Genomic DNA, 15,340 nt, shown 5'->3' on the forward strand with positions numbered 1-15,340 from the left:
GCTGTTGCAGGCGTCCAGGCAGGAGCTGTGGTGCCTTATGTCCATGTCATGGCCATACTGACCAAGGGAAGCGGTGGGATTTGCAGCCTACGAGGGAGGAGGGTCTGCGTCATGGGAATGCAGGGCAGGGGGCCGTGTCTATTCTGAAAGAAGGAGAGGTGGCTTTTGGCTTTTTGGGAGAGGGGGCTTGTGGTCATTCTTAAAGCGCAGTCTCGTTTGGGGTTGGGTGGAGTGGGGGGTCCAAGCCATCTCAATAAAGTGAAAATAGGCTCAGAGACTGCGGGCGTGCAAGCAGCTTGCCCCAGCTCTCTCTCTCCTCATGGGCCTCTTACTCGAGTGTAGTATGGAAACGTCCAGGACGTGACTTTCTGTTTAGTGAGCTGGGCCTTGAGAAGGTGGAAAACAAACTAAGGGTTCTGCCTACTGGCCATCTGCAGTGCTGGTTCTGATGCTGCCTGCTTCCTTGGCCCTTTTATTATTTTTTTAGGAGGTATATGGGATCGAACCTGGGACCTCATACAGGCGAAGCAGGCGCTCAACCACTGAACTACATCCGCTCTGCATTTTCATTTTCTTTTCCTCCTTGGCCCTTTTCTGAAGCATGCTTTGCCCTTCGACAGGATGCTCATGAATTATTTCACGTCATCACCTCGTCCTTGGAAGATGAGCGAGACCGCCAGCCCCGGGTCACACATTTGTTTGATGTGCATTCTTTAGAGGTAAACCGTTAATATTTTCAATATATTTGATGCAATTTATACCCATTTAATAGGTACAAGAAACACAAGTGTAATCTTTGTGTAATTTTAAACTCAAAAGTAAGGTTCAACAGAAATCAGTCGTGGGAGCAAGGTTGGGGGAAGGTCTTAAGCTGCAGACTTGGCCGTTGGCAGCCTTGGTTAGGGGTGTCATGGCTCTTTCAAATGATTCATTGCGCAATTTGTGTTGGCTTTGAGAAAAAAGCATGTTCTATTTTTGCTTATTTAGTAGAGGAGAATAAGAAGCTGTAGGGATACTAAAGGAGTCTTCATTATTCCCTAATAGTAGAAATGTTTTGGGAATTGATAAAAGTTAATTAGTAAAGGGGGAGAAATATTCCAGAGAGGGGAAATATGTTTCAGTTGTATTTGATGAAGGGATACATACAGTAACCAGCCAGAGAGGATAATTAGGTCTACTTTGAAAACTTTGTATGGCCTTTTTAAAAAATTGATTTTTAAATGGTGCAATCAGTAGAGAAACTTATAAGATTTAGGGTTTAGGGTGATAAAAAGGATCTCAGAAAGGTTTTCAGTCTGTTTCTTTTTCTTTCCCTACAGCAGCAGTCAGAAATAACTCCCAAACAAATAACCTGCCGCACAAGAGGTAGTCATTTTCCATTGAAATGTAACACAAAAGATGTGTGCTTTTTAGATGTGACAATAATTTGCTTATTTAAAAAAAATTTTTTTCTGGTGCCATCCAGTCCAGCCGGAACATGTGATGTACCTGCAAAGGAACTTGTGCTTTGGGGACAGCTTTAAATGACCCCCTTGGTGAACATCTTACTTGTTCCCTCACACACCAGCCCTGCTCAGATTTCTCTAAACAGTTATTTATACTTCAAACAAGGGCTTTCTTTTTACCTTCTTGACTTGTTCTGTGGAAAACTTAAGAAACCGAATCTGTCATGTCCTCCTGTTCCACGGTAGGCCAATTTTGACTGCAAATTATCACAGTTCTCCTTAGAAGGAAATGATTATTTTCTTGAGACTTACACTTAAAAAATCAAATTGGCACGTTGATTTCTTTGTGCACTAATAGTAATAAGAACTTATATTTTTCGAGCCCATACTGTGTGCCAGGCACTAGAACCCTAACATGTCATGTAAGCATTACAGCAGCTCTATGAAGTTGATGGTACTGGGGACAGTGGAATAATAGTTATCCCCCACTTCCAGCAAACCGAGGCTTACGGCGATCAAGTGCCTTCCTGGGTCATGTAGCCAGTGAGCAGCAGAGCCCGGCTTGAGCCCAGGGCTGCCTGACCACGGCAGCCCAGTTCCTACGTAGCCTACTTGCACTGTTACACCTCCCACACTGTCCAGGGGAAGTGCCAGGTTTTCAGAACGTGCTTATTCTGAATATTTCAGACTTTTGTCTCACTTTAAGGAATGTTCACTTGTGGTATGCTTCTTTAGACATCAACATCTTAAGCAAATGTTTGTAAACATACGTTATTAAACATAAATTGCTTTTTAAAATATGGCTCTCCCTATCATATAGAGCACATTTAAAGACCTATATAAATTCTTCTGTGAAGAAATAGTATTCTTTTTAAAATTAATTAATTTTTTTTTATTGACTTTGTAATAATATTACATTAAAAATATATATGTGAGGTCCCATTCAGCCCCACCCCCTAATTAATTTTTTAATGGAAGTCAGTGAGGAAAGCTATTTCAATGTATTTTTTAGGAACCTTTTTTTTTCCTAAAGAGGAAGTTTCTACTGTATATTCTGCTGTCTGTAAAAGAAGGGAGAATTTTGAGGTTGGCCTCAAAGGGCTAAAGGTAGCATATCAACAGATATTTTGTATTCTAGGGTCACCTTATGCCACAACCAATCACTGGAAATCTCAACATCCTTTTCATGGAAGACTTACTAGTAATATGGTCTGCAAACACTGTGAACACCAGGTAAATACAATTCTGATACTTGTTATTCTCTGGCAAGGCTTTCTTTTAAGATTCATGAAAGGCCCCTGTGGACTGACGCTGGTGTAAGGCGTTTGGGGTTCTGGGGGCTCTGCACGCTTAGTGGGCCGATTACCCTCCTCAGGTGGTGCTAATGCACTCATTGTGTGAGTCTCAGATGGCACCTTCCTTGCCAAGAGCAGCAGACCCGTTATGGGTTGGCATGATTTTGAGTCTAAGGTTGGTTCTGTGCTCACAGTGGGCACACAGATTCTAGGACTGCTTTTCTTTTCTCTCTTTTTGAGATTTTTAACTCATTCTTTAGTACAGAAAATTTCCAACATAATACATAAGTAGAGAATAGTGCAACCACCACCTTATTGATTTGCGAACATTTCATCCTTCCCCCCCGAAACCCCATACCCATTAGCAGTCACTCTCCATTTCTCCACAAACTCCCAGGCTTAGGCAACCACTAGTCTTCTTTTTGTCTCTGTAGATATGCCTATTCTGGACATCTCATATAATGAAATCATACAATATGTGGTCTTTTATGACTACCTTCCTTCATTTAGCATGGTTCTTCCACAAGGTAGCATGTATCAGTACTTCATTCCTTTTAAAAACCATATTATTTTTCATTGCATGGATATACCACATTTTGTTTAGCCATTCATCCACTGATGTATATTTGGGTGGTTACCATTCTTTGTGTATTATTAATAATGCTCCTATGAATATTTGTGTACAAGTTTTTACATGGACGTATGTTTGCATTACTCTTGGGTATATACCTAGGAGTGAAGTTGCTGGGTCATATGGTAACTCTCTTAATCTTTTGAGGAACTGCCAAACTGTTTTCTGAAGTAACTGTACCATTTTGCATTTCCACCAGCAGTATATGAGTGTTCCAATATCTCAACATTCTTGACAACACTTGTTAGCATCTGACTTCTTTATTATATCTATCCTACTGGTTATGAAGTGGTATCTCATTGTGATTTTTGACTTGAATTTCCGTAATGGCCAATAATGTTGAGTCTTTGTTTCTTTTCTTTTTAGAGTAAGGTCCATACCTTACAATTCATTAGTATGTCTCTGAAATATCTTTTAATCAATAGGTTCCCCATTCATCTCTCTTAATTTTTTTCTTTGCTCTTTTATTTGTTGAAGAAACTAGGTTGTTTGTCCTGTAGTATTTACCACAGTCTGGATTTTGCTAATTGTGTCTTCATGATATGTTTTTAACATGTTTTTCTGTCCCCTATGTTTCCTGTACATTAATAGTCAGATCAATAATTGGTCAGATTCAGGTTGGATGTTTATCTGCAAGATTACTTTGTAGGTGATGTGTACATCGAGCCAGAGGCCCATTATGTTTCATTGCCTCTATTTTTATGACATTGAAACCCACTGGTGATCATTGCTAGATCCATTAGGGGTTGCCAAATGTGATATTCTAATTATGACTTCTTAATTTTTAGTTGGATTACACTTCCTTCTTAACTACTTTGTTACCCAGAGGAATAGTTGGTTAAGCACTGGCAGGCTAGATGCTTGATTCTTTCCCTTTATTTTCAAGTTTTCAAAATAATGAATTGGTTTCTAGAATCCTCCAAAGGTGATCAATGAAGGGTTGTTTTCTTTTTTAATCATTATAAACTTATGGATTTAAACATACTCGATTTCAATCTATTATAGTCAGTAACTTTCATGATATTCACATTGTTCCATCTTTGACCTTTGGGACCCTCTTCAGGTTGGCACCTGGGTCCTTTTGACATGACCCTAGTAGTCTTTGATAACTTCCTTGCTTTCTGGCATAACAAGGTCATCTTTTGCATTTCCTGCTACAAACTTGGAATCAGCTGTTTCTGCAAGGGCCCCTGGTTCCTTTTAGTAGGAAATAGTATTTGGACACTCTATGGATGCTGGAGTGCCCATTGCTATTGGCTTGCCTATTGTGTCTAAACCCTTTCAGTAGACAGAACTGGGACTTTAGAAAAATATATTCAGGGAAATAATTATGTATACCATTAAAAATTTTTTATAGCTCTTTATTTTGATATAATTTCAAACCTACAGAAAAAATTACAAGAATATTACAAGGACCTCCCTTTTACCCTTTACTCAGATTCACCCATTGTTTACATTTCCTCCTATTTGCTTCATCTTTCCTTCCTTCCCATTCTTTATCAGTCTATCTGTATTTATTACGTGTATATCTATCTATCTATGTATCTATATGTATATATATATATATTTTTTTCTGAGCCATTAGAGTAGGTTAGGGATACCATGTCTCTTTACCCTTAAATATTTTCCTATGTGTCTTTTTTTTTTTTTAAGATTTATTTTATTTATCCCCAACCCACCCCCCATTATTTGCACTTGCTGTCTGCTCCCTGTTCGTCTTCTTTTTTTAGGAGGCACCGAGAACCGAACCGGAGACCTCCCATGTGGGAGGGAGGCACCCAATCACTTGAGCCACCTCTGCTTCCTGCTTGTTCTGTCTCTCATTGTGTTTCCGCCAAGTGTCTCTTCGTTGTGTCATCTTGTTGCATCAGCTTGCTGAGCCATCCCGTCACATCAGCTTGCTGTCTGGCTCATCTTCTTTAGGAGGCACCAGGAACCAAACCCAGGACCCAGGACCTCACATGTAGTAGGCAGGCACCCAACTGCTTGAGCCACATCTGCTTATCCTATGTATTTCTTAATAATTCCTACAATAAATCAGAAAGTTTAACATTGATACAGTATAATTATTTATTTATTTATTTAATTTTTTTTTTTAAAAAAGATTTATTTATTTAATTTCCCTCCCTCCCCTGGTTGTCTGTTCTTGGTGTCTATTTGCTGCATCTTGTTTCTTTGTCCGCTTCTGTTGTCGTCAGCGGCACAGGAAGTGTGGGCGGCGCCATTCCTGGGCAGGCTGCTCTTTCTTTTCACGCTGGGTGGCTTTCCTCACGGGCGCACTCCTTGCGCGTGGGGCTCCCCCACGCGGGGAACACCCTTGCGTGGCACGGCACTCCTTGCGCGCATCAGCACTGCGCATGGCCAGCTCCACTTGGGTCAAGGAGGCCCGGGGTTTGAACCGCGGACCTCCCATATGGTAGACGGACGCCCTAACCACTGGGCCAAAGTCCGTTTCCCAGTATAATTATTTAATTCACAGTTTATAGTCAAATCTCATCTATTGTCCCAATAAAGTCCTTTTAACCTTTTTTTTTCCTGGTCCAGGATCCAAACTAGGATCAAGTGTTGCATTTAATTATCATGTCTCTTCAGTTTTCCTTGAATCTGAAATAGTTCCTGGGTCTTTCTGTTTCTTGACCTTGCTATCTTTGAAGAGGACAGGCCAGCTATTTTGTAGAATATCCCTCAGTTGGGATTTGTCTGATAGTTCTTCATGATTAGATTCAAGTTATGCATTTTTAACAGGATTATCTCTAAGGTATACTATGTCCTTCTCAATACACCTTATTAGAAAGCACATTATGTTGGTTTGTCCCAAAATTAGTGAAATTTGCTTTGATTTCTCCACTGTCATGTTACTATTTTTTTCCTTTGAAATTAATAAGTAATTTGTAAAGAGAAACTTTGAGACTATGTATATATCCTGTAGCTCATCAAACTTTAACCCATGGTTTTGGTATCTATTATTTTCTAATTCCATCATTCCTTCTTTGTTTATTCTACTGTAAGAAAGAGCTTTCCCTTCTCCCACATGCAATTTTGAATCAGCTTGTCAATTTGTATTTTGTAAAAATCTACTGGGATTGGGATTGAGATGGAATTAATCAGTTTGAGGAGAATTAACCATCTTAATAACAATACTGAGTTTTCTTATCTATGAACATATTATATCCCTCCATTTATTTAAGTCTTTTAAGTTTTCTCTCAGTACTATTTTGTACTTTTTAATATAGAGGTTTAAATTTATTCCTAGGTAGTTTATGTGTTTTGATATTTAAATGGAATTAAATTTTTAAAAAATTTTCCAGTTGTTTGCCTTTAGTATATAGAAACTCAATTGATGTTTGTACATTGACTTTTGATTTTGTATCATGAGATCTTGCAAAAATTCATTATTAGTTTTAGAAGCTTTGTTGTAGATTCCTTAGAATTCTCCATGTATATGTAAACAATCACAGTGTCTGCAATAAAAACAGTTTTACTTCTTCCTTTCTAACTTTTATGCCTTTTATTTATTTTTCTTACTTTATTACCCAGGCTAAGCCCTCTGGTACAAAGTTGAATAGAAGTGATGATGGCAGACTTTCTCACCTGGTTCCATACCTTAAGAACCAAGTGTTAAGTCTTTCTTAACTATGATAATTAGCTTTGGGTTTTAGTATATATCCTTTACCACGCTGAATAACTTCCCTTCTATTCCTAGTTTGTTGAGAATTTTTAATCATGAATGGCTATTGAATTTTGTCATGCTTTATTTGCATCTATTTAAAAATCATTTTAAGAAATATTTTGTTAATGTGACTTGCAGTGATTGATTTTTCTTTTTTCTCTTTCAAAGATTTATTTATTTTTATTTATTTCCCTCTCCTTCCCCCCCACAAGTTGTCTGCTCTCTGTGTCCATTCGCTGTGTGTTCTTCTGTGACCTCTTCTATCCTTATCAGTGGCACCGGGAATCTGTGTTTCTTTTTGTTGCGTCATCTTGTGTCAGCTCTCCATGTGTGCAGTGCCATTCTTAAGCGGGCTGCATTTTCTTTTGCACTGGGTAGCTCTCCTTATGGGGCACACTCTTTGCATGTAGGGCTCGCCTACGCGGGGGACACCCCTGCATGGCAGGGCACTCTTTGCGCACATCGGCACTGCACATGGGCCAGCTCCACGTGGGTCAAGGAGGCCCGGGGTTTGAACTGCGGACTTTCCATGTGTTAAGCAAACGCCCTATCCATTGGGCCAAGTCCGCTTCCTGATTTTTCTAATGCTAAACCAACCTTGTATTTCTGGGATAAATCCCACTTGATTGTGATTTATTTTTCTTCTTATATATTACTGGATTCAATTTGCTAATGTTTTCTTAAGGATATTGGTATATTTACAAGGAATGTTGATCTTATAATTTTCTTTTCTTGTAATGTTTTTGTTAGGTTTTGGTATCAGGATTATGCTAGCCTTATAAAGTGAGTTGGGAAGTGTTCCCTCCTCTTCTATTTTCTGAAAGACTGTATAATATTGGTATTTCTAGAATTTGTTAATGAGGTCACGTGGTACTCGACTTTTCTTTGTAACAAGCTTTTCAATAACAAATTTACTTTCTTTGATCTCCATAGCTCTATATAGATTATCTATTTCATCCTGTGTTAGCTTTTTCAAATTGTGTTGTTCAGGGAATTTGTCAACTTGATCTAATCATTGAATTAATTGGCATGAAGTTATTCGTGCTATTCCCTTATCAATATTCTTCTTTTACATCTGTAGAATTTGTAGTGCTATCCCCTTGTATTCCTTTTATTCATAGTTGTTGTTTTTTTCTCTTTTTCTTGATAGTTCTTGCTGGGGATATCAATTTTATTAATTTTTTCGACAAACCATGCTTTGACTTTGCTAATTTTCTCCATCGATTGTTTTCTATTTCATTAATTTCTGCTCTTAAGTTTATTATTTCCTTCCCTCTAACTTTAGACTTTGTTTGTCTACTTCTAGCTTCTTGGAGTGGAAACATTGATTTTTGCCTTTCTTTTCCATTATAAGAACTTATGCTACAATTTTCTGTATCACACAGATTTTGATTTGTTGTATTTTTCATTACCATTCAGTTAAAAATATTTTCTAGTTTCCCTTGTGATTTCTTCTTCGATTCATGTGTTAGGCAGAAGTGTGTGATTTAAGTTCCAAATATCTGAAAGTTTTCTTAGATATCTTATGATTATTACTTTCTAATATAATTCCATTGTTTGAGAAAATATACTCTGTGATACCTCAGTCTTTTAAAATGTTTTGAGACTTGTTCTATTGCCCAGCATATGATCTATCTTGCTGAATGTGCCAGGTGTACTTGAAAAGAATATGTGTTCTACTGTCATTAAATGTAGTGTTCTATAACTGTCAACAAGTCAAGGTGGTTGACAGTGGTGTTCATATCATCTGTGTCCTCACTGATTTTGGTCTAGTTGTTCTGTCAGTTATTGAGAGAGGGGTGTTAAAATCTCCAACTGTGACTACAAATTTATCTGTTTCTTTTTTAGTTCTGTCAATTTTTGCTGAATTTTTTTGGAAACTTTGTTAGGCACATATATATTTATTTAATTAGGATGAGATGACTCATTGTCATGATGAAATGTCTCTATCTCTGGTAATTCTCTTTTTTTATTAAATTATCTTCTTTTTTTAAAGATATATAAAGATCTTTTTTTAAAGATCACAAAAAATGTTAACATTAAAAAATATAAGAGGGAAGCGGCTGCGGCTTAATCAGTTGGGCTCCCATCTACCATATGGGAGGCCCTGGGTTTGCATCCGGGGGCCTCCTGTGAAGGCAGGCTTGCCTGCACGCTGCGGAGAACTGCCGGCCCCAGACGCTGCAGAGTGCCGCTGGTCAGCAGGTGCTGCGGGGAGCTGACTCAGCAAGGTGATGCAACAAAGAGGGAGACAAGTAAAAAACTCAGAAGAGTGCACAGCGAATGGACACAGAGAGCAGACAGCAAGCAAGCCACAAGGAGGGGGGAGTAAAAAAAAGTCTATAAAAAGAATATATATACATACCCTACATCCCACCCCCCTACTTCTCCCATATCAATAACCTCTTTCATTATTTTGGCACATTCATTGCATTTGGTGAATACATCTTGGAGCACTGTTGCCCTGTATGGATTATAGTTTACATTATAGTTTACACTTTCCGCCAGTACATTCAGTGGGTTATGGCAGGGTATACAATGTCCAGCATCTGCCCCTGCAGTATCATTTAGGACAACCCCACGTCCTGAAAATGCCCCCACATCTCATTTCTTCCCTCTCCCTGCCCTCAACAATTACCATGGCCACTTTCTCCAGATCAATGCTACAGTTTCTTACATTACCAGTCACAATAGTTCTATAGTAGAATACCAGTAAGTTCACTCTAATCCCTATTTTATTCCTTCATCCTATGGACCCTGGGATGGTGATGTCCACTCCACCTCCATATCGAGAAGGGGGCTTAGATCCCACATGGTTGATGGATGTGATTCTCCTGCTTGGAGCTGTAGGTATTTCCAGTTCCCTGGTGCGGTGGTTGACCATCCTCACCTCCCTGTTAGCTGACCTGGGTCCAACAAACCAGAGAGTAGGAGCTGCAATGCCTCTGAGGCTCAGGGCCCAGCCGGTACATGGCCAGTATCTCTGGTAATTCTTCTTAAAGTTGGTTTTGTCTGATTAGCATTTTTAGTTCCTTTTCGACCTATCTTTGTATTTGTGTTTAAAGTATGGCTTTTGTAGACAGCATATAATTGGGTCTTGCTTTTTTATCCAGCTTGACAATGTCTGTCTTTTAATTGGAGTGTTTAGTCTATTTACATTTCATGTAATTATTTATGTTGTTAACTCTGCCTTTTTTTTTTTCTGTCTGCCATTTTACTATTTTCTATTTGTCCCATCTTTTTTTGTTGTTGTTGTTCCTATTTCTCCTTTCCTGCCTTCTTTTGGGTTAATTGAATATTTTTTAGTATTCTATTGTAATTCATCTTTTGGCAGGTTAGCCGTATCTTTTTGAAATTTTTTTTTCTGTCTGCCATTTTATTATTTGTTTTCTATTTGTTCCATCTTTTTGTGTTGTTGCTGTTCCTGTTTCTCTTTTCCTGCCTTCTTTTGGGTTAATTGAATATTCTTTAGTATTCTATTGTAATTTCTCTGTTGGCAGTTTAGTTATTTTTTTTTCCTTTTTCTTTTTTTAGTGACTCTTTAGGGATTATGGTATGGAATTTAAATTGATCACAGTCTATTTAGAGTTAATATACTATTTCAGGTAAAATATAGGAATCATGCAAAAGTATAGGTCTATTACTCCTGTCTAATGCTATTTTTGTCTTATATAAATGACATGTGCATGTTATAAATCCCACAATACTGTTAAAATTTTTGTTTAAACAGTTGTTTTTAAATACATTTTTAAAACAAAAAGTATTTTACGTTTAACATTTTCAGTGTTTTTCATTCTTTCCTATAGATCCAAGTCCTGTTGATGTTTTTTCCCTTCAGCTTAAAAAGATTCCTTTAATATTTCTTGCAGATGACCTGCTCATTACAAATTCAATTAGATTTCATTCATAAGAATATGATTTTATTTAGCCCAGATATTTTTTGGTCTGTGTATGGCTCTTCTTTTTCTTTCTTTGTTTTTAGAGAGAAGTTGGTTTTAAAATGTGGCATGCTTCATGAATTTACATGTCATCATTGCACAGGGGTCGTGCTAATCTTATGTCATTCCTATTTTAGTATATGTGCTGCTGAAGCCAGCACTTGTCTTTTTTTTTTGAAGAATAGTTTTGCTGGATATAGAATTTCACATTAATGTTTTGTTGTTGTTTATTTTAAATTTGCCATTTTAAAGACATTGTTCTGTTCTATTCTGGCCTCCCTTTTTTTTTTTTTTAATTTTTATCCCACCCTCCCCCTCCCTGATGGCTCCCTCATCTATCTGCTCATCTTCCTCAGGAGGCACCGAGAGCCAAACCCAGAACCTCCCATGTAGGAGGCGAGTACCCACCCACTTGAACCACTTCTGTTCGCGATTCATTGCAGCTTGTTGCGATTTGTCTTCTTTAAGAGGCACCAGGAACCAAACCCAGGGCCTCTCCTCTGGGAGCTGGGCACCCAATTGCTTGAGCCGCATCCACTCACCCATCTTTTCTAATGAGAAGTCAGCTGTCATTCGTATCATTGTTCTTCTGGATATAAAGTGTTGGGTTTTTTAAAAAAAATCTTTGGCTGCTTATAAGATTTTTCCCTTTATTTTTGGATTTCAGCAGTTTGACCATGCTGTGCTTAGGGTGGTTTTCTTCATATTTATCTTGCTTGGAGTTTGCAGAGTTTCTTTTTTTTTTTTTTTTTTTTTTTTTTTTAATTTATTTATTTAATTTCCCCCCCCTCCCCTGGTTGTCTGTTCTTGGTGTCTATTTGTTGCGTCTTGTTTCTTTGTCTGCTTTTGTTTCTTTGTCCGCTTCTGTTGTCGTCAGCGGCACAGGAAGTGTGGGCGGCGCCATTCCTGGACAGGCTGCACTTTCTTTTCACGCTGGGCGGCTTTCCTCACGGGCGCACTCCTTGCGCGTGGGGCTCCCCCACGCGGGGGACACCCTTGTGTGGCACGGCACTCCTTGCGCGCATCAGCACTGCGCATGGCCAGCTCCACACGGGTTGAGGAGGCCCAGGGTTTGAACCGCGGACCTCCCATATGGTAGACGGACGCCCTAACCACTGGGCCAAAGTCCGTTTCCCTGCAGAGTTTCTTAAGTCTGTACATTTATATTTTTCACCAAATTTGGAAAAGTTTTAGTCATTATTATTTTTTAAAAAATGTTATGCCACATTCTCCTTTTTTTCTGGTATCTAATTACATGTGTTAGACCCACTTGATATTGTCCTACATGTCACTGAGGCTTTGTTTATTTTTCTTCAGTCTTTTTTCTCTGTTTTTCAAATTAGATAATTTCTCATGATCTGTCGTCAAGCTCATTGCCTCTTTTTTCATCTTCAATCTCTGTTAGTCTATCCAATGAATTTTTCATTTAATTTTTTGTCCTGTTTAGTTGTAGAATTTCCATTTGGTGCTTTTTTATAGTTTCTGTTTCTCTGCTGAGATTCTCCATTTGTCCAGTCATTAGAACTGTGTTTTCCTTAAATCCTTGCACATACATATTCATAATGCTTCTTTAAGGGCTTTGCAAGCTTAGTTCTAGGTCATCTCTTTTTCTCTTCACTGAAGGTCACATTTTCTTCTTTCTCTGTATGTCTATTTTTTTATTCCACATTTAACATTGTTAATGACATGTAGTAGAAACTTTGAATTCTCTTATGTTTCTCTGAAGAATATTGAATTTGATATATCAGACACTTAACTTGGCTGGGCTCAAACTCCAAATTCTGTCTCCCTTATAGGGGGCAGCAGGTGAAATCTTGGCTCAGTTTTTTCAGCTCCCAGCTCCTGCTTTTTTCCAGGCTCCCTGGAGTCTCTCCTGCACAGCCATAGAGTTGGGCAGGGTTTATACAGATTTGGGGACTCATCCTCTCTGCCATCCCATTCTTTCTGGACTTCCCCCAATCGCTCTGCCAGCCTTAAACTCTGTCCTCTGACACCACAATCCTGTAAGACTGCTAGCTCTTTGCCACTCTGCGCTGACTGTATAGATTGGGAAGGACCCTCAGTCAAAAAGTCAGCAACATGTAAATCTCACATGGAGTTCATTTTGTTCGTTTGTTTGTTTTTGTGTGTTTTTTTTAAGGAGGTACCAGGGATTGAACCCAGGACCTCATACATGGGAAGCAGGCACTCAAACCGCTGAATTATACCCACTCCCCTGGAGTTCCTGTTTTTAAGGGTTGATTGATTTCCAATTTCTTTTGGTAGCTTTTTTTTTTTTTTTAAAGATGTATTTATTTATTTATTTCTCTCCCCTTCCCCCCACCACCCTGGTTGTATATTCTCTGTGTCTATTTGCTGCATCTTTTTTGTCTGCTTCTGTTGTTGTCAGCGGCACGGGAATCTGTGTTTCTTTTTATTGTGTCCTCTTGTTGTGTCAGTTCTCCGTGTGTGTAGCACCATTCCTGGGCAGGCTGCACTTTCTTTCGCTCTGGGCAGCTCTCCTTACGGGGTGCACTCCTTGCACATGGGGCTCCCCTACACGGGGACACCCCTGCGTGGCACAGCACTCCTTGTGCACAGCAGCACTGCACATGGGCCAGCTCCCTACATGGGCCAGGAGGTTCTGGGTTCGAACCCTGGATCTCCTTTATGGTAGGCAGATGCTCTATCAGTTGAGCCACATCCGCTTTCCTGGTTCCGATTTTTAAAGTGTTGTCTCAAGGAGGGTTATTTCAGCCAAGCTACTGTGCGTTACCAAAAGCAGGAACTCCCACTATGTTTTATAATGTACTTTTGGTAATTAATAATATAATGAACATTTTTCCACATAATTATTCTACTACATTATTTTTAGTGACCATATAGTATAGACATGCTGTCATTTTTTAGCTATTTCCTAGAAATTTTGACTATTCAAATTTTCGCTGTTAGAAATTTTTGCTGTGATGAACATCCCTGTAGTAATGTCCATGGTTACTTCCTTAGGATAAAATCCCAGAATTACTGGGTCAGGTATGTAATCATTTAGTTTTCCCCAGCTATCCTTTAGTATTGTACCTCCTATGTTTATGAGATTATTTTTAATAGATCTTGTTTCTAAGTGCTGATTTTTTTTTAGTGGTGGACATATAAACATTAGATAGTTTCTAATATAACTTCCCATCTATAATTCCCATCTATATAACCTTGAATTGAATCTAAGTCTCTCCTGGATTTTTTGCAATATTTCTTTCAGAGTCCTGTTCGATTTGATACCTTTGATAGCCTTTCACTGAGTATTCCAGCTGCCACATGGGTATGTACTGATTAATGGCTTATTTTGGGGCTGTTTTGGGGACATTTAAATCTGAAAGGGTTTTCATAAAGCCTTTTATGAGACTCAGGTACTGTGAGTTTCTTAGATTCGTGGTTGTTTGAATCCTGTCTTCACTTGAAATGTATAGTATCTTGACCTGCATATGGGAGAGAGAGGGAGATGATTTTCATCTTCCTGCAGAAGTTTTGCCTTTTTGCATATATTTATATATGTAATACTAATCTCAAATTCAAAGATATTTAAAACTATGGAAGTCCTTACTTTTCTGCAGTGTAACTTCCTCATGCTCTTGAATCTGTCAGTAATAGCAAGTCAGGGGTGTTTTGAGTTTCACATTTGTTGAGGAAATATATCCCAGTTGTATCTGGGAAAGTTTTGTGCCACATAAGCAACAATAAAGCTCTGGAATTCACACTGCCATCTGTTAATAATTTCAGTATAGTTCTCCTTTGAATTATAATGATTTCCTTTTTCTTGTGCTGTAGGGTCATCCATTGACCCTAGACCACTGCCTTCACCACTTTATCTCATCAGAATCAGTACGGGATGTTGTATGTGACAACTGTACAAAGGTATGCATTTAACCGCCAGTGTCATCTCAGCTGGCCTGTGTGACCTTATATAGCGCCTCTTACACCATTGGCCCTGAGCTCTATGGATATTTTCACCTACAACCACTTTTACCTAACATGGCTTGAAATTGCCCGTGGACCAATATCTCTTTTCTAGATGGGTTTTGTTTTATCTACAGAGTGCTTAAAGGAAAAATTTGAATGTCATGCTTTTAGATGGGATGTGCACTTTCCAATTTGCTGTAGTCCCCTCCATTCCCATTTGTCTCACACTCTGCCTTATAACCTGTGATACTTACCTGACTCTCCTAAGCAACTGCATTTCACCCTATGAATTAAGAGGAACTGTATGGAATGAAATTTTTGAAGACAGAACAAAATAGATTACATGCCAATGTCAGAGTTTCGGTGTTAATTCTTTCCTTTTCTATGCCCTTCACTGTTACTGTTATTTAATGCCTTTGAGGGATCAG

General features: G+C 38.6%; 1 protein-coding gene and 1 non-coding gene across 4 annotated transcripts in view; one reads left to right on the plus strand and one right to left on the minus strand.

Moving 5' to 3' along the window:
* The window catches only part of USP30 (ubiquitin specific peptidase 30), a 66,209-nt gene that overhangs the window by 45,139 nt on the left and 5,730 nt on the right, over window positions 1-15,340 (plus strand). For 2 of the 3 annotated variants that reach the window (XM_058281516.2, XM_004470191.4), the window contains exons 5-9: window positions 621-719; window positions 1,320-1,365; window positions 2,584-2,678; window positions 14,215-14,274; window positions 14,781-14,867. In XM_058281516.2, coding sequence (XP_058137499.1) covers window positions 621-719; window positions 1,320-1,365; window positions 2,584-2,678; window positions 14,215-14,274; window positions 14,781-14,867 — 387 coding nt within the window. The remainder of the gene's footprint in view (window positions 1-620; window positions 720-1,319; window positions 1,366-2,583; window positions 2,679-14,214; window positions 14,275-14,780; window positions 14,868-15,340) is intronic. The other variant, XM_023592192.3, reaches the window with a different exon arrangement.
* On the minus strand, window positions 11,038-11,140 carry LOC111766982 (U6 spliceosomal RNA). The gene has a single exon (XR_002798893.1). It is a non-coding gene; the product is annotated as a U6 spliceosomal RNA (small nuclear RNA).

The sequence above is a fragment of the Dasypus novemcinctus genome, chromosome 19, assembly GCF_030445035.2.
Source record: "Dasypus novemcinctus isolate mDasNov1 chromosome 19, mDasNov1.1.hap2, whole genome shotgun sequence".
NCBI lineage: Eukaryota > Metazoa > Chordata > Mammalia > Cingulata > Dasypodidae > Dasypus > Dasypus novemcinctus.